This window comes from Gobius niger, assembly GCF_951799975.1.
Source record: "Gobius niger genome assembly, chromosome: 14".
Lineage (NCBI taxonomy): Eukaryota > Metazoa > Chordata > Actinopteri > Gobiiformes > Gobiidae > Gobius > Gobius niger.
The window spans coordinates 5035400-5055490 of record NC_136865.1 but is presented as its reverse complement, the minus strand read 5'-3'; the positions used below and the strand labels follow the sequence as shown (position 1 = coordinate 5055490).

Sequence of the window (20091 nt, the reverse complement as noted above, 5' to 3'; positions counted from 1 at the left end):
ATTTATTTTAATGTGATTTAAAGCAATGCATTAACGTGAATATTGTCTTGGTCATACTTAAAACCTCAGTTTTTATTTTCTCTCAATTCATGTGCACCTAGTATCTTTTATACTGCTACGAAGAGGTAACTTAGATATCTCCTGCTGCTTAAAGTTCTCATTCACTGTGATCGGGTAAATCTGTGTGTTTGTGACCAATAAATGACGTTTTTTGGCTGTGGAATCATCCATATTCCACAAGTAGCAGCTCTCTGTGCCGTCCCTGACCGTGCCGCTGAGTGGACGTGTTAAAGTGTGTGTTAATCTGATAGAACAGGCCGCGCTCCTTAAGCCCTCAGCCCAGCGGACGGACGCCTAATTGAACATGATAAAGTGAGCAGTTAATTACCCCTGTGGCCTGTCGCCGCTCCGCCCATGGGAGGGGACCCACAGCAGCTGCCCCGGGACAAAAGGCCAGAGCTCCCACAGGGGGTCTCCCGCCACTGTCCCAGAGAGAGAGAGAGAGAGAGGGACAGAGAGAGGGAGGGAGAGAGAGAGAGGAGCCCACCTGACCTTTTCCTCACAGTCACTGATGCAGAGGCTGAAAAATAGTGTCCTTTGGAGCGCTAAATCCTTCAGTGTGAGCAGACTACACCTGCTCACTCATGTTTTTGTCTCAGCGAGCTCCTCATCACCTCCGTGGTCTCTCTTCATTCTTTCTTCCCATTTGATCAGCATTTACTGTAATTTTGTTACATTCACATTATGTAGTACAGGTAAAAGTCTCAGATGAACCCTGTTTCAAATCCTTCACCACACTTTGAGAAGCAGCACTCTTCCACTGTTCAGACTAGCATTTTGAATTACAACACTGAGGTTGTGTATTCAAAAGGGAAATGTTTCTTGGTCAAAAAGCTGAAGAGCTTCTAGTGTTGAGAACCTCAGGGAGAGGTCTCCTGCTGGTCCCAGAGTCGGGACTAAACACAGTGAGGCTGTGTTTCTTTGTATTGATCAAATCTGGAACAGACTTCCTGAAGGTGTGAGACAGGCCTCTGCTCTGATAGTGTTCAAATCCAGGCTATAAACCGTTCTTTTTATCTGCGACGCTGACAGTATTTATCTGCACTCTTTGGGTTAAATGTAATAATGTAATATCATTGATGTTTGATGAGCTGGTTTTATCTGCCTCTTGTATCTATGAAGCGCTTTACTTTGTGTTTTTTCGTGTACAAACTGTGCTCTACAAATAAACTTGCGTTGCTCGCCATAGTGGCCCCTGCAGAGATCATGGGTCAAGCAGCCTGCTAACCGTGTAATGTAGAAGTCCACGTTGTTTCTCAGTCCTTTCTAAAGAGCCGTGTTTGTTTTTGCTCTGACCCTCGGCCTCTCCTGTGTGTGCAGGCGTGGGCGCTGCCAGTTTGGCCAAACTGACGTTCATGGTGGGCGGGCCAGAAGAGGAGTACACCGCTGTCCAGGAGCTGCTCACGTGCATGGGGGCCAATGTGGTCTACTGTGGGCTGGTCGGGACAGGACAGGTAAGAACACCAGGACTCCCACACCTAAGATCAGTCTGTGCACCCTCACCATATTACATCATGACAGTGCTCATATTGCCTGCACCAAGACCTCTGTCCACTCACTCGTTGGCCAAAGTGATGAGCTTTGTCTGTAGCCACTGCTGCCCTGGAGCAGACGAGCAGGCAACACCAACAATAAGGCACATACGGTTAGTGATGAGTCATTCCCAACCAGCTAGCTTTACTATCTCACAAACTGAGTCTGACCTCTGAAGCTGCACAGGTGGGGCCTGGTTAGTATCTGGATGGGATACCTTGTGGGAATACCAGGTGCCAGGCTGAGTGGTGAGTGAGTGGTTCATCCTGCTCAGAGGGTCCAACGAAACAGACTGATGCTGCCACGCTTCTGTCAGCGTGTGGAGTAATTAAAAACCGTATGTTGCACAGCGCTTTACGTGACATGTCTATGAAGTGCACATCAACATTTGTTTTTTTTTAATAAATCAATTTCATGTAGCAGGATGCAGTTCCCTTGGCCCCACAATGTGGAATTGTGTTCTTGTTGTGCCACTTTCACTGTGGTGATTTCTTTTCTCCTGAGAAGATTTTTCACAATATATTTGAACTTCCTGCAGGCGGCCAAAATCTGCAACAACATGCTGCTGGCCATCAGCATGATCGGGACTGCGGAGACCATGAACCTTGGCATCAGGTACGGCACGAAACAAACATGCAGACTCTACACAGAAGGCCACACGTGGTCGGGGAAATCAAACCCTTCACCTTTAATAAGGTCATGATCAGACCTTTCAGTCCTGACCATGATGGGTACGTGTCACTTTGTTCTATTTGGGATACTATGAAGACATTTAAAATCCAGACTCCTGTCAGTTACTATGGGGCAGCAGAGTGGCCCGCTCCAGCGTGGATTCTAAGGACTGGTTTATGTAATAGGAAGGGGCGTGTCAGTTTGAGTGAGATGGATGAGTGGGCGGGGCCTGTTATCCTGATCTCCATCTGCTGATAGAGCTCTATCAGTGCTCTGTCACAGAGCTGTCAAAGAGAGAACAAACCTCATCCCCACACAGGCATCACTCACCATCCCTACTGAGTCATTTAGAAAGTGTCTGTTAGAAAGATACCTAAAAAATACGTACAGTTTATGCATTTTTTGATTGTCTGATGGTGTAGTACTTTTTTTTTTTTCAATTCAAGTTTATTTTTTAAAGCAATTAACTGAAAGGCTGTCAACTGCATTCACAACATGTATGCTAATTTTTAATGATTAATTTTCTTCTCGTGTCGCTCAAGTTGCTCTGCTCACTTACTCCGTCTGTAGTTTCTCCCCAAAGACATAACTGATCAGACGGTCCCTTTCTCCATCGGCTGCATGTGAATTTACAGCCGTCTGTGTTTGCCCCGTTTGAACGGTGTGTGCATGTGATTTATCTGCGCCGGAAAGGCACAGCAGAATTGGCCACAGCCTCTCGCATAAATCCGCCGTATCTGCTGAAATATGGAGGCGCTAACAGGCCCGCTCCCATCTCCACCGCATCTCCCTGCAGCTCTGTGAGCGGATCTGGACAAACAGCCATCACACATGCACAGGGCCACAACAGTCTGGCCTTTTCAGTACCAACATCGATACTCATGTTTTGAGTTGTGCCTTTAGTCAAAGCTCAAACATGACTAGATTTCAAACTTTGATATTCATTGTTGTTATCCTAACTGAACAGATACTCCATCCAATCTGGTTCGCAGGAAAGCTCCGTCTCATTGCTTAAAGGGGCTATATCATGCTATTTTAGCCATTCCAAAGTTAAGTATAGGCATTTATATGATATATTGTACCTCTACCATTATGGAGCACTCATTTTTGTGATAAATATAAGTGTTTTCTGGAGGTATTTTTCAAACACGGAAGACAGAACGCTTCGATTCAGTTAACTCCGCCCCCTCTCTCCGCGCATACAACTTTACCGTAATATAAATAAACAACAATAAGTGAAGTTACTTCACGATGCAGTTATATGGAGTTGACATCTGCAACACAGCTTCATAAATGGCTAACACACATGCTAATATGCTAACACACAAGCTAACCCGCGTTTGGATTGACTCACCCTCTGCTCCATCGCTGTTTATATTATGGGACTCGCGTTGGTTATAAAAGTTAATCCACTTTGATTCTGGCGAAGGTTCACCAAACATCCATCAGAGACAGTCACAGAAAAACAATATTTTGGTGATAGTCGCTGAATCCCGGAGAAAAAAACAGCTGAGTGGCCTCTTCCTGAAAAGGGTTGAATATAAACTCCTCGTCCTCGTAGCCAAACGCGCTTCTTTTTCTCCGTCCGTGACATTATCGTTAGTTAAGAATAAAAAACAGGTGTCCAGAGTAGGTAACGAGCTCCATCTTCACAGCTGCAGCGCAAACATGACTGATCTGTTCAGACGCGATGTGTTTGTTTTGGCCTCAGCTGACCTGGAAGCACTTTGGGCACATCCTTTATTTTTATTTTTTTTTTTTTCTTTTTTTTTTTCTTTTTTTCTTTTTTTACTCGTTGTTTCTCTCTTACGACAGAAATAATGAAAAAGCTGTTTTACAAATTAAAATCAGGCCGTATGCATAGAATTAAGACATTACATTACAGACGTCGAGCACTTCCGTTCCGTTGTTACGACACAACTGAACACTCAGTCGTTCACGAGGAGAGGGAGGAGCAGCTGCTCAGAGAGCAGGATTCAGGAGGATTACTGAGAGCTGCGTGAATGAAGCCGCAAACCACTCTGGGGGTGTTTTTGATAAGGAAATAGCATAACAACATGGCTAAAAGCTCCAAAAAGTCGATTTTGCATGATATTGGACCTTTAAAGTGACATTGGGACTGACTTTCTAAAAAAGATAATTCTTTAGTATTGCTTGCATTTGCCAAAAAATGCACCAGGTTTTGGCACCAACCTCTGGCTGTGGCCAAAGCGCGCCCAACCGAGACTAACGTGACGTAAACAGACGCTGGCTTCTGATTGGTAAATGAGAGAGTGGACAGCCCTCACTATGAACATACAGGTCATACTGATGTAATATTTCACAACAATATACCGCTGTTCTCAAAGGGGATTTTGCCAATGATGGCATTTAGCCGCTGTTAACATATAGCTTACTTACTTTTAGCTGCATCTTTCCTCTAGTATTTGCCTTGGCACCTCCAGAAATCCTACCACAAGGCAGCATTTGTCCACATCAGCCGCTATTCCACGATCAACGCATATATCCACTCAACCCAGAACTAGGGCTGGGTACCGTTCATATTTTTTCGATACCACTACTTTAACGATACCAGCTTTTCGGTACCGGTGCCTTAACGGTACTTTTTTCGATACCTATGTTATTTTAATTGAGGACATTAGTACCTTCTGAGCTGCCCAGAACATACTTTTGTTTCCACTACACAATACACCACATTTGTTTTGGGGGCAGCGTCCCCACAGAGGAGCACACTGTACAGATCGTCATTCAATTTTTGTAAGCTGCGATGAGAGCAAATGTGGACAAATGCTGCCTTCTGATGGGGGTCATGGAATCATTCAGATGTGCCAAGCTGTAATAAAACAGAAAAGAAACCACTAAAATATGAACTATGAAGGTAAGCTACATGCAAATGTTATGCTAAGATCAGCTTAAGTTTTGCTAACTGTGACTAAATGCTAATATCAGCAAAATCCCCTTTTAGAACAGCGGTATGACGTCATTCAGAGGCCAGCAGTTTGTTCACGTCACATTAGTCACGGGTTAGCGTTTTGGCCATGGCCAGAGGTCCGTCACTAAACTAAACCTGGTCAGACCAGTTTGGCCCTGACCTTGGCTATGGTAAAGCTTGCCTAAACTGGGTTGACTAAGCATTGGGCTGAGTCGCGCCTGCCTGTGGAAAAGAGACCATTGTTCTCATCGCGACTTACAAAATCTTTCAGGCCTTCCTGTTGTTACTTCAGTATTGTGGGAGCGATACTTTGTGTAGTGGAAACCCTTGTGTGTACTGGGTAGTCTAGATACATGACAAGGCGAGTACATAGGCCGAGATAAGTGTGTTATGTGGAACTGCGCCTTTTGTGGCTTGCAGAGGAACTCCTTTTAGCTAAATACCTATTGAAGAGAATTGTTTGAGACCAATCTTCTTCCAATACACACCTTAAACACATGTTTATTCTATCCAGCCCATCAGAAGAGCAGCCTCTCACGCACCCCCTTTTCCCCCATACGTGTGAGGCGGCGCACTCGTCCGACTATCTCCCCTCCCCTCCGTCGCCCCTCTGCCCCGCCGTCATCGCTCACAGGCACACCCATGAATCTCCCACGGTGCACTGCGGCTGCTCTCGTATGCAAAAGAACACTCACGGCCAATTTAGAGGAGCGCCGCAGTGACGTTCTATCATCCCGGACCGGAGCGGCATGGCCTTTTCTTCACATCTGTGTTTTTTACCTACACCCACACACACACTCACACTCACACTCACTCAGGCTCGGAGCTAATTTGTTGATCTCAGATGGAGCCTGGGCCGCCTTCAGCCGAGCGTGACGTTCTCTTACAACGGCGGATGGCCACGCATGACAATTATGACCGCTCCCTGAACACACACACACACACGGACATCGCTTCCATGTGCTTTATGTCACTCTTTGATGCTGCGTTTTAATCCCTTCATCTGGCCTTGTCATTTGTGCGAGCAGTGGACCATTCCGAGTGGAGTGGGACTTTGTCACAATCAGCCCGAGGTAAAAACCCTACTTGGTGACACTTGGCTGTAATACGCCAAAGGTACTAGACTAGTGAGCCTTGTTCGCTAATATACCCGCCGTGTTGGCTGTGGGAAATGAATTAACATGACCCTCTTCTTGAATGATATGGCAGCTCATTTGCAGCAGAGCAACAAGATATTCTTCTTCACTCATGTGCTACAGACTATAATGCAGTCAGTGCCTGCTTGGAATGGTTTTACACTTAAATTCAGACTAGCCAAGTGAGATTCTTCAATTCTGTTTCCATTAGCTGACAAGGCTTTCTGTACACTTTTCTTTCCCTTAGGCCAGAGGTCAGGAGTCTGAAAGTGCGTGAGTCACCTGCTGGCTGCTGTAGATGTGAAAAAAAATCTTACCAAGAACTTATTCACTTTACTTACAGACCTTACTTGCTTGCTTCATTACTGTACCTGTTTTTACATACTTAAGATCCGTTGGTGCAGATTTGTGCATTCGCTTCTCCTTCTACATTGCCCAGTTGTTCCCAACCTTTTGTCTCACGTACCCCTTGAGTCTTTCATTTCTACTTAAAGTACCCTTATCTCGAGGGTGCTGCTTATTATATAGAAAATGATGTTGGGTTCATAATTAAGGCTGCAACGACGTGTCGACCACGTCGACGTAATCGATTACGTAAATACGCTGACGCCGTTTTTTGTGCGTCGACGCGTTGCTTGTTTACATTTCACTTCCAGCATGGCTGCGCGTAATGCAGACGTTGCGAGCGAGGGGAAAAAAGCACGCCAAAAGTTGTCAAAAGTGTGGAAGTATTTCCAGAAACGGCCTAGACTGCTGTGTGTGCTTGAATCATTTCGAACTGCAGTATCACTTGTGATTTTAGTCTGGCGTTAGCCAGGCTACAGCACAACGGCTATGAAAGAACATTTGAAACGAAAACACCCGCGGCTGCAAGGGCCCCGCATTTCAGTCAAACTACGGTGTTGTTTCACTGATTAATCAACGCGTTCTTACGGGGACAGGCTCTGACAGCGCGCACTCACTCTCTGCCTACTTTGCCGCATATAAAACCAAAACGGAGCAGTCTGCTGAATGAGCAGGAGAGACCGACCGCCTTCCCCGTCTCTCCCAACACGCGAGTAGGCTACTTCTCCGCTCGTGTCCCACACTCGGCCGTCTGTCTCCCGGTGCTCGTTTCACCTCATGCTGCCCTCATGCACGGCTGCTGCGCGGCTGCATCATGTGGTGACATGATGCAGCCGCGCAGCAGCCGTGCATGAGGGCATGTCTCGGGCGCAGCTCTCATGTTTTCTCTGCGTGGACTCGGGTCATCGGCCACACACTCATTTAAACTCTCTACTTGTTGTGTCTAGCGGAGAATCAGGACAGTAGTTTGATGGATAGACGAGAGTAAAGCCATGGTCCGTAGCTCTTTGTGTCTCAAAGAGGAGTTAAATCCACACGAGCACAGTAACTTACAGTAACTGTGGTTCTCTGAATGTGCACAGTCTATAACGAAATGGGCAACTCACAGGCTAATTCTCAGTGGTCAGACAGAAATAACTGTCAGGTGCAGGTTTCAGTTAGTTTTAAATCAGCAGTTCCCAAACTGTGGGTCAGGGCCAGAAGTGAGAGAATGGGCCCATTTTCCATTTTAAAAAGTGGGGAAAATAGACTAGTAGTAAATAAATAAATAAAAGCCATGCCATTTGGAAACATCAATGTTTTTTTTCTTCATTTTAAATGAAAAAATAATCGCTAAAATGAAAAATAATCGATAGATTAATCAAAAAAATAATCGATAGATTAATCGATAGAAAAATAATCGTTAGTTGCAGCTTTATTCATAATAAAACTGAAAAACTCTTAAATGCGAACATTTTACAGAAAAATATCACTAAATTTTTTCGTGTAAGTCGTATTGAGATGCAGTTCAGTTTCATTTTATTTTTGATCTGAAATAATTCCAAGGACCCCCTGCCTAGTAGCACTCATGTATCCCCTGGGGTCCCATATCTGTGAAAGGTGCTGTTTTCCCTTTTTCTCTACCTCTCTTGTTTCCTTCACACAAGCCCAGGCCACTGTCCATCACACTTTCCTGGAGATACTTCCTGCAGAACACAATCCCAATCCATCAGCTCTTCTCCAAGCTCTTGTTCCCCTCTTTTTTAATTTCATTGAAGTGTGAACTTAATCGACTGTTCGTAAGAAAGCAATCTGCAAGTAAGACCATATGAGTGCTCCTTGAAGAGGCAGAGGTTCTCTTCATGGTTCACACCCTTTTCACGAGTTAATTTGCGCTGACGCTAATCAAAGCCACAGATGGTTGGACAGAGACGGTAACAGTTGTTTGGTGTAGCTCTAATAAAGCCTCAGCGTATGCCGTGATGAAGATGAAAGTGCCGCCGCAGTGTAAATGGCCCAGTAAACTCCTGTGTGTGCGGAGACGTGCTCGTTAGCGCTTTAATGTCTTCATAAATGAATCGTTTGCTCTTTCCTGCTCCTCTGTCAGGAGACCCGCGCGCCGCAAATCGACTCCCCTACGTTATTGTGTTTTCAGATGAAGCGCTTCTCCTTTCACGGAGCTTCTTTGGTTTATCCTGACATTGTATTGATGGTTATGTTTGTGCTTTCCTACAGGGAGGTAGTGTGTTCAAACCTACTTCAGAGTTCCTGTAGGCAATTTGCTCTCTCTCCGTCAATGCCACCGGCGCAAACCTGCTGTGACCATCTCCAGATTTAGGTCTTGGTTCATGGATCAAGGGGATTAGATTATTGTGCAAGTTTTGGGTTGATTGAGTGGAAATTGCAACTCACACAAACATGAGGAGAACTCCACACTCCTCACAAGAAACTTAAACAGCATAGAGAATCTTGCCAAATAAAGGGAAGGGTCAAAATGGAAAGAATAATGCACTGTTGCTCTCTCAGGATATTTCAAGACCAAGATAATATAAGCATCTTTGATCATTTTTTACTTGAGAGTTGGCCCAACTAAACCTCAGTAGTGTTTCATTTTTGGGCCACAAGAACTATCCTAAAGGCTTACTAAAACCTTCCTACTCCATCCCTATTTTCCCTGGTTGGAATTGTGTTTCTTGACATTGTAGTTTAGGGAAAGAAAAAAAGATATACTATGATTTGTTTGCCTTTAATGGCAGCAGAATCCCTATTATTTATATAGTCCATATTAGGGTCGGGACAATACAATATTATTGGTCATTGTGATGAAAAGAGGGCATTGTAGTATTTTTCGGGGTCACCGTTTATGAAGATAAGCAGCACGGCCTCAGAGTACATGGCTGTATGTGAACATCTTTTTAGCATAATCAAGTCAAATTTATATATTTATTTTTTCCCCTTTGTGCACCAAATGAGTTGAACACATTGAACCCTAATCTGCAAAGATTTAGTTAAAAATATCTACAAAGCAAAAAGTGAAGTATATTTAAATATGATAATATCACTAATTGCAATTATTTTGATAATTGTGAGACACGTTTTCTTCTTTAAAATGATTAAAGCGAGACACAGGTGAAAACATCGTTTTTTCACGCAGTGGTCAATGTTGAGATATTTTGCTATGTTTTTTCTCTTAACATCATAGTTTTAATGTCGAAGTAAAAGGAACAAAAAGACGAAATTTTCTTGAAGTAACTACAGCATTGTGCTGCTACGGCCTTTTTCCCCACACTTATTTATTCACAAATATTGACGAGTTTGGTATCCACGTGTAGCACAAAAGGCTATGACCAAGATGACGCTGTAATCCAAATATGGTCATTTCCTTTGTGGGAGACAGTAGGGGCTAAAGTCGGGATCAATGTTCTTGCACATGTGCATACGCTACAAAACTTGAGGGTGACTGCAACGTCATCTCTACTTAAAGGCACACCGCGTAGAATTTCCCCCCCAAAATAAAATTGAAATACAACATACAAGATATTTTCATCATTGAAAAATACCTCTACTAAGACATGACTGTAACTTTCATACCTTACTTAACATCTCCATGGAGATGTTAAGTAAAGTCAGCAGAATTTGAGATTTAAACAGGTTAGGCCCCCCTCATCCAATTCCATTCTTTGATTATCCACTGCAGAAATTGCATTTTTTGTTTCGAACTGGCATGTTTTGTAGTGATGGCATAATGTAGTCCAAAATGTTACGCAGTGTACCTTTAGGTCGCTCCTACGGACTCCAAACTTTCCAGTCTTTCCAGAGGGATTATTTTTTATAGCTAAATCCTGCCAGATTTAATGAGTTTTGAACCCAAAAAACATTTTGGAATTATTATTTTTTTCTTTTTTTTACAGATTTTTCCACTTATAAAGAGCAAAATAAGATTAAGAGAATCTTTAACTAATATACCAACTGAACAAAAACTTAAACCTATCCCTATAGGCAATTTTTTTTTTTTTGTATGTAAAATGGCTTACATTTGTGGTAATCTGCAGCAAAAGTTTCAAATGGATATCTTAAGTGTCATTTTTCCCTATTCAGCTGCAGCGTCTCCTCTTAAATTCTTGGACCTATTTTTAATCTACCTCCTCTTCATGTTTTTTAAGGGAGCCATTAATAAAGGTATTCCCATTTTCTTTTTGGTTCATTTGACATAATCACATTAGCGCCAACCCGCCTGCTAACCGTATCCATGTCCTGTCGTGTTTATCCGTGTCAATCTTGTTAAACCATGACATGTCGCCTTCTCCACGCACATTACACCCGCGCTAAACAGCCCCCGCGCGCTAACCCGGCCCGCGCCCGGAGCAGGAGGAGAGTCTATTGATTTATCGTTAACAGAGGACAACAGGCCCCGTCCGTCAGCGTCCGCGGGCCCTATAACAAACGACGCGCTCGCTCCGCCGCGCTTTATTGTAGCACCGGCGCTACGCTAACCTTTTCAGCTGCTGACCCAGAACGCAGGGAGGGGCCGTGTCAAACATATGTCCCCCCAGAGCGCCGCGGTGTAGGAGGGGGGAGGAGAGCCGAGGAGAGGCGGTGACAAACAGCGTTTAGAGGAGCATCATTTCTGCCAGAGCGCGATATAGAAGCGCTTAGAGACGTGTCCAGATAATCAGTCTTTTTTCCATACCAGTGTTGTTTTTGGCAGCCCTTTTAGTTTTAGTCTTAGTCTTAGTCTTTTGGACGAAAATGCATTTAGGTTTAGTCACATTTTAGTCATTTCAAAATGTGATCGTTTTAGTCACGTTTTAGTCAGATGAAAATTTAAAAGGTTTTTGTCAAATTTTCGTCTGTTTCATTATGAGAAGTTATAATTAATTTCGATAAGTCTTGGAAATTGGGATAAATAATAGCTGTCTATTGGCTTTCTATAGCTTTGACAAACAGATTACACAACGATAGGCACTGGCAGAAGTGGTAGGTCTACTGTGAACAGTACTTTTCCCAAAAGCGCCCGCTCTCCTCGTCCTCTGATCGTCGCTTCGAGATTTGTTTTCTTTTTACCAACAGTGCTGTCTGCACATACGTCTGCACATGCGGCGCCGCTGCCCGGGCGCATCATGAGCAGCACGGCGCCGCTCCGGGTCACGTTTACCCTGTGTTCTCTCACTCCGCGCACAAACTCTGTTTGTGAACGATCTGACGAAAAACGTTCTCCCATTTTTGTCTCGTCTCGTCTCATTGACGTAAACTCGTAAACGTCTCGTCATGTTCTAGTCCCCAAAGAGCTAATTTTAGCTCGTCATCTTTACGTTATCGTCATTAAAAAAAGGGGCGTCAACGAAAAGATATTGTCATCGTCTTCGTTGACGAAAACAACACTGTTCCAAACCACGTAACATGTAGTAAATACTAACATGTACCTCATCAGTCCTCATTCAAATCCAGTCTTTGATTACCCACTGCAAAAATAGCGTTTTCGGTGTTCAGCTGGTCTTTATGGTTCATATTGGCAGTAGAGTCCAAAATGTTGAGGAATGTTTAATAGCAAGTTTAGGACGCATTCAAAAAATCTGCAATAACAAGTTTTAAACCTCTTAAACCCTGCCTTTACAGTTCAGCTTTGCACAAATCTAAAAGCTTATTGCCTATAGTCTAGTGCAGACCTGGGCAAAGTACGGCCCGCGGGCCACATCCGGCCCGCGAGATGATTCAGTCCGGCCCATAACTTGTAGGGCATAAATTCATAAGCATGTCAAAAAAAAAAGTAAGTCTCTAGCTCATTCCTGTGCGGAGTTATGATTTTTTTTTTTTTTTATTACCAGAATGCTCACTCCAGCCACTAGGGGGCAGATTAAATAAGAATAAAAGTAAAGAATTCCACAGGTGTCCAGCAAAGGGCACTGGCATAATAAGATATAAGGATATAAACAACACATTGTGTGACTTGCAAGTGGGAAATGGACAGTCTGCCCCTGGGCAGCTGTGGCTACAATAGTAGCTTACTACCACGGAGTGCGGAGTGAATGAATATTGACTACAAAGTAGCAGAGACTTGTGACACAGGCTTGTAAAGTGTAAGCCGTTGTTATGAGGCTACAGTCCTGCCAGACTCATCATTATAGATTTATTGAAAAAAAGTCCTCAATGTATTTTCCCAATCAAAACATTTTTTTTTATTTTGGAGCTTTTGTTCATGGACCCCGGCGATACACTCCCGATATATTATACTTATATCCCGATATAAGTTTGAGTTATTGTTGGTGCGACCCTCCGACTCAATTCAGGCTCCTCATGTGGCCCCTTTTGAAAATGAATTGCCCACCCCTGGTCTAGTGTAACGTTTCATTTGAAAGACTTACAAAACTCATCTAAACAGATCTTTTTCCTCGTCTTGTTGCTGCGTTGTCATTTCTTTGACATTTTTTTCATTGCTTTTTTTGTCCCATTATCATTGCTCTTTTGTGGCTTTTTTTGTTGCGTTTTCATCTTTGTTTTAGTCACCAAGGTATCTGTGGCGTCTTAAAAAGTCTAAAATTAAAAAATCCAAATTTAAGGCCTTGAAAAGTCTAAAATTCAGCCTTTTGGTCTTAAATCCATGGTAAACTGGTCTTCAAAATTAACGTGTGTTTGACCCAATTATTTGCTCACAATAGACAAATAAATGCACAGAAGTATGTACCCATGAGCTCCGGTACCGCTCATTTACATGGTCCGAGAAGGCGAAGCGACGCCTCCTTTTTTCACGCTGACGTACAGCTCATAAACTCACCAATAATTGAGCAAGGCAGAAGGACACTCTCCTCCAGAGCTTCATCCACCCAAAAAAGTCAGCAGTGTGGGACCACTTTAGGAATCCAAAAGATCACCTAGTGTTGTCGCTTAAGGAGCGTCCGTCATTCTAATACCGTCTTTTGAGAGTTGCAGCAAAAGGTGCGGATACGTCCAATATGAACTGTTCATCCAAACATCTGACAAAGAATAAAGCAGGACAGCATAAGTTTAGATAACTAGACTAAATTCTGGCCTAAAAATAATAATGATAATTCTGATGATTAATTATAAAGGAGTAAAGTTGACAGTGTTTTGTGTTATTCAATGCAAAGGAGTCTAAAAGCTTTTAAAAAACAAAATTAAAAACAGTGAATGTTTACCAGCTCAAGTATTGAAAAGCATTTTAAATCTGAAACCTAAATATCACTTGTTTTCTTTCATTCGGTGGATAATTGTGAATAATTGTTAAATCTCAAAATTCTTTTTATGGGTTAGGGTTGTTTAAACTTGAATGGTTGTTAAAATGCCTAATGGGAAAAATGAAGGTCCTAAGTTTGTTCATCCCACTGTGATATCAAAAACAACAGTTTGACACTTGGATTTTTGTGACTGTGATTTTCTTCACAGTCCATTTATATATAGCGCGTTCAAAAACAGGTCTTATTTTGGGGATTTTGTGGTCCTAAAGTCTTGAATTTGACTTGTCCAACCCTGCAGATGCCCTGAGTCACATTTTTGTCATTTTTTCATTGCTTTTTTAGAAGCTTTTTAATTTGGGTAATGTCAAACTGGAGAAAATGTGCTTGGTTTAGGTGGGGTTAAGAGTTAAAATGTAAAGAGATATTTATGCACTTATTTGTTGTGTGTAATTTCATACCGAATCATGTTTTATATGGGCATCTAAATTCACTGTTGCCTTTTTGTACATGTTTTAGTGTATAGAGCGAACATGCAAACTCCACATAATGAAACCTGGAACCCTCTAGCAATATCTATCACCAACACACTGAAAATTCTCCATCATTTACTATATATAAAAACAGCATAGACTCTTGACAAGTTACTTAAAGCAGTGCTATGTTCAAATAAAAATTAATTTTGTGAAAGAACCTGCATTGAAATAATTAGACCCAATTGTTGGTACAATTACGTAGCTTAACCAAAAGTAGCTTACAGTTATGACTTATGTTCTTGTAAATAACAAAAATAAGAGACGCCATCATGAGCGAGACTGCCTGGTATAAAGTGCGTCAGTGCAGGCCACATTTCCAAAACATTAGGGCTGTTAAAAGCGGGGAGGCGACGCAGACACAAAGAGAAAGCCCATCAGAATGGAGAGTCTTAATGCCATTGCCATTCTTAATTAGTCGCTAGACAGCTCTTAAACGCGCGGTTTGGTGCCGGGGGAGGAGGGCGGGGCCTAGGCCGTAAGAGGCCATGATGGTTTGTGCTCATATAGAGAGTTACGAGACGAGCGAAGGCAGGCACTGAGGGACTGATGTGGTCGACTTTACACCAGCAATCAAAGCGTAATATCCAAAAATCTGCAGTACACAAGCAAAGCCACAGACAGTGTCGCGAGGCGCACCCTCCTGACACATCCCACTCTGAGGCCGTCTGCGCTGGAGTCATTAGCCCGCTTTTAGGCAATTAACTTTTTTAACATTTGTCCTATGTCCACACGTCTCGCACTGTCAGTCTCATGAGGCTTTTCTGAATCAAAGTCGATTCATAACTGAGGGCTTTATCCCTTCACTCCCTTTACCTGATGGTGATGACAACCGTCTGTTGACCATGGTCATGGCACGGTGGCAGAATCTTTTCTATCAAGGTAGTGCTGGTTCTGAGCCGGTTCCACTTTCAGAGCTGGTTCTTTCGATTTCCACTCAGAAAATGCTGGCTCTTGGATCTAAAAACTGGTGCCGATTTGGAAACCAGTTAACAGCTAGACCAAGAAACGAGCGAGGCTCGGTACTGTTAAACTATACCAAAATGGTATAAAAAAGACATTTTGGCACTGTAGATAGAAAGGAATTTACTTTATTATTTCGTCTCAAATAAATGATGCCAATTTAAAAGAAATAGTCTTTTATGGAACAAATTAACATTAGGGTGTTATGATTTCTAGATGACAAATATTTTATTATTAGTATCAACAAAAAGGGTTTATTTTACGCCAAATACATTGCACCAAACTAAATTTAGTACAATGTGATCTGCTTTGTCTCCACTCTGTAATAACTTGTACATGTAGTACATACACACTGGAATAATGTGTATTGTGAAGTACTTTGGAGGTACATAATGTTATATGTATTGTTAAATTTCCGGGAATAGAAATGAACAGTACCTAGACCTAGAAACGAGCACTAGTGATTTCAGGTAAAGGAGGCGTGGCTTTCACTTCCATGACAACGACAAAAGACTGAGGGTTTTGTCAGTGCTAAGTTCTGTAAAATGGAGAATTACATTACAGTGCTTTGTGGAGGAAATTTACCGTCTTCTTGCTTCATGCTCTTTGGCTAAAAGTAGATTAGGACCAGTTAGGACCAGCCAGTCTCTAAAGAAATCCAACAGAAATGTTAATGGCTTGCTAGGAAAACAGTGCAGACAGATTGATTTACAAAAGAACAAAACAAAACACTTTTTTGTAGAACTACAAGCAGCAGTAGTGCAATGGGGAATGTGACCGGTGACTTCCCAATGCATTGCTATCATGTAGTGCTGCGTTATTGTTATTATTATTATTTTTGTTATCTGGTCAGTACAGAACTGGCACCAGCACCAGCACTTGGATGGAGAAGGGTCTGCATGAAGTTTGTTTGCTCCACCCTGGTCTGGGTGGTTTTCCTCTGGGTGCTCCGGTTTCCCTTGTCACCCTAAAAGATGCACTGCGTATTCCTGATAAAGCAATTTTTCCTGTCTCCATTTGGCCTTGCTAGCCCTGAAGCTTACACCTCTACAATACTACTTGTCATAAAAATTGCAGCTGTACTTTGTAGTAGTCTCTTCCCAGTACATGGCTAAGTATTTGACTTCTTTGGAGGCACTTTTGGTTACACTCCCCCCCTCTGAGTGCGGTGACAAAAGCCCCTTTGTACAACCTGCCGGCTGCTTGTGTAGGTGACAGCAGTTTATGGCTGCTGTGTGTGCTACTTAACCACTCTGCCTCCACTTCTCCCCTGCGCTCCCCCTGAAAAAGGGAAAGACGCGCCTCATGAAGGATAGACGTGGTGCTAAACATCAATACTGCATTAGGCCGCATTACAAAGCATTCAGCCATTAACAGTGAGGGATGGTCCGGGCCCGGGCGGGGGTTCACCGGGGGTCAGCGCCATCACGGGACTTCACTCTCATATTTCTCCACACCTCCAGCCCGGACTGTCGGCAAAAAAATGAATTTGTTGACAGCACTGTCGTCTGTACTGGGGGTTTTATTTATCTGGAGAGGGTTGTGGACATGTTGTTAATTGGGTGTTATGGGATTGACATGTCTACTATGTTACAAATGTCGTGGCGTTGAGTTTTGCGTTGTATATCTTCTGCAGTAAAAATTTGACGTGCTGTCCCAATGTAACTAGGAAACTTTCTGCCGACCTTCCGTCCATACTCCTGCTCGGTTGCACAGCTCACCTCTCCTCTGCAAAGCAGCGAGAGGCAGAGATGTCCACCGAAGCATTACTTCTTAAAAACCGTAAGTTACAGCCCCGTATAATTCTAGTGGCAATGTTCCGACAGCAAAATACGTTCATAGTCAGAGGTTGTTTGTTTGATTGGGAGCGAGAGGAGGAGGGTCTTAAAGGGACAGGAGTGATTCGCAAGACACGTCAAGTCTGAAGTGTCTCGGATCAATCTAGCGCTTTCAAACCAGCGAAAATTAAGATCCCCAAATTCCTGGAAAAAAAATCCCTCTAAAAATGGCTGCTTTTAGTTTAAACAACCATCATCGCTCCTTCTTTCAACAGATCACTGATGTCTCTATCCCGCAAGGTCTTGTTGCGAGTTTATGTCACAAACTATTCATTGCATCTGTCTCATTGTAGAACATTTGGTGGAAAATTGCCACATTGTGATCAAAGCATTTAAACTGACTTGAAAAGACTCTGAATCCTACTTCAGAACTGTCAGTTAGCTATAGCCACAATTGTTCTAGAGATTCTAACTTTCATACCAAACTTGGCCAACGATGTGGTCAATTGACAGATTTTTTGTTTGTTTCTTATGGTTGAAACGTGGCACAGATGGATTTATTGCATTGATATTTTTTCTCCTCCCTCCAGACTGGGCCTGGACCCGAAGCTGCTGGCCCAGGTCCTGAACATGTCGTCGGGCCGCTGCTGGTCCAGTGACACCTATAACCCGGTGCCAGGGGTCATGGAGGGGGTCCCTTCTGCCAACAACTACCAGGGAGGCTTTGGCACCACGCTAATGGCAAAGGTACAACATGGCTAGTTGTTTTAAAATGATTTTGTTTTGAAATTTCTGTTTGGACTGATTAGCCAACATGTATTAGCTCTCCGTTTGGCTCAAAGGTTTAAAAAGTTAGTTTTGTTTCAAATTGGCACTAAACCTTATTAGTTTAGTGTTAAAAGAGTGTGTAAAGTGCCCGAAAGTGATGTAATGTGGAACAAATAAAACACACCAGCATACTGTAGTTTAGAACATAGACCTGTGTGCCTGCTGTAACTGAGACAGTGACACAGAGAAAGTAGCATCTGACAGAAGGCTGGTTAGCGCTGCAGAGCCATAATGATCCCAGTAAAGTGTGTTTAGTTAGTGATTTCCTCTGGGCTCTCCCCGGGGGCGCGTCTTTGTCCCGCTTTAATTGTCTTTGTTCACTTGTGATTGCTCTTTTGTTGTGTGGAGTTTTCCTTTGACTGCTCCATCTGCGACTCTCGTTCACTTTATGGCCCCCGCGCTGGCTCCGAGCATTAGGCCCGAGCATTATCATGATCAGCCTTGTTAAAAGGAGCCGTGGAGTGGCTATTAATACACTCTGCTGCGTACACATTAACTACATCGCTAAAGCTGTCCTCTGTCGTCTTGCTGCTCCGTGTAGGTTTGAAGAATTACACATTTAAACAAGGACAGAAGTCATGGCTGCGTAATGTCGGAAACAAATTGCAGTTTAGAGATTTTGTTGTTCACAGTGCACATTTTGTCAGCCAGGTGCATTCACATTGGATTCCCGACTTAAATATGAACCAGTAAACAAGTATATTTTCAGAAAAGGTCTCTATCCAGGACGTGACTATGGGATACAACTTCTAACCTGTTGCAAACCAAAATAAGATTGTGATAAAGATGTTTGACATTATTTCCAAACACCTGCAGAAAGCATCAGACCTCTTCTTTAACAGAATTGACATCATTCAGAATTTAAATTATACAAACACTTAAGTGGTATAATCATATTTCTTAAAATCATAGTGGGACCAGAAGATAAAAGCTTGAGGGCCTGATGTTGATTATCCCTGTTTTGCTGACTACAGAGACAGTATTCGATGAGAACCAGAGAAATATCTTTTCTTTTTCCCTTGTTTGTTTTCCTGCAGGACCTTGGATTCGCCCAAAGCACTGCCACCAGCACGCGCTCGCCCATCCCGCTGGGCTCCCTGGCTCATCAGATCTTCAGAGTAATGTGCTCCAGAGGCTACGCCAACAAAGACTTCTCCTCCATTTTCCAGTTCCTGCGCGAGGAGGAGGGCCAGTGAGCGGCCGGCCGGGCCTTCAGAGTCACCTTACAGTCATGTTCCACAAACGTTATACCATACAGTGTTTACCATAGGAAATATGCAACAGGCCAAACTCTCGCTGGTTCATCGGCTTCATATCTACGAACAAGAAAGGATAGAAGTAGATCAGGAGCCTCCAACCATAGCACCAGAGTTACCAGTTTCTGTTGTTCTCACGTTCAAAACAACTTCTCATTTATTGATTACATTTTGCTTTGTGCACCAAATGCTTGAGTTATGAACATGTTGTGCACGATTTGCAAGCATTTAGGTAAATATAGTCAAGTAATTTTCATGGGGAGACACTGCAGGCACAACCTTTTTTTATGTTTGTTTTTTGGTCATTTGGCTCTCAATATACAAACATCCACCTGCAAAAAAAATACACATACACACACAGAGTAAGGTTTTTAAATATGCCATTGACTTCTCCATAGCTTTATATGGGAAATTATCATTTCAAAACAATGTCAAACAAGGCAAATTTTCTTGCTTTTTATTTGCACACAAATATAGGTTTTTTGGTCTTCTTTACACATGAAATCCTCATTTCTATATAAGAATTGAAAATGAAAGAATGCTTGTAATATATATTTTCCTTACATTCATGTCAGTAGTCTACAGAAAAGGTTTGTGATATCTCTAAATTATACCTGCAGTGTTTCGCCTTAAGACCAAACTTTCTTTGTGTTTTAAAAAAAAAAGAAAAATCATCTTAGCCCCATAGCTAGAGAACCCTCAAAGTATAAGCACCTCACTGCCGATTTTACTTTATTTAAGTAGCTCATGGAGAAAAAAGGTTGGAGACCCCTGATGGAAGCCAAGATGCTCTGAGGGAAACTGCAGACAGTCCAGTGTTACACTGAAAGGGAGTCATTTGCGTAACTGTTTGAATGTGGTTCAATCATACTAATTATTTTACATA

The 20091-nt window shown here is 42.8% G+C and overlaps 1 protein-coding gene across 1 annotated transcript in view; it reads left to right on the top strand.

Annotated features, from left to right (window-relative positions):
- The window catches only part of hibadha (3-hydroxyisobutyrate dehydrogenase a), a 44706-nt gene extending 25468 nt beyond the window's left edge, over window positions 1-19238 (top strand). The window contains exons 5-8 of the mRNA XM_079571319.1: window positions 1381-1514; window positions 2132-2208; window positions 17712-17868; window positions 18987-19238. Of these exons, the coding sequence (XP_079427445.1) occupies window positions 1381-1514; window positions 2132-2208; window positions 17712-17868; window positions 18987-19145 (527 nt within the window). The 3' untranslated portion in view covers window positions 19146-19238. The remainder of the gene's footprint in view (window positions 1-1380; window positions 1515-2131; window positions 2209-17711; window positions 17869-18986) is intronic.
- Window positions 19239-20091: the final 853 nt, after the last annotated feature.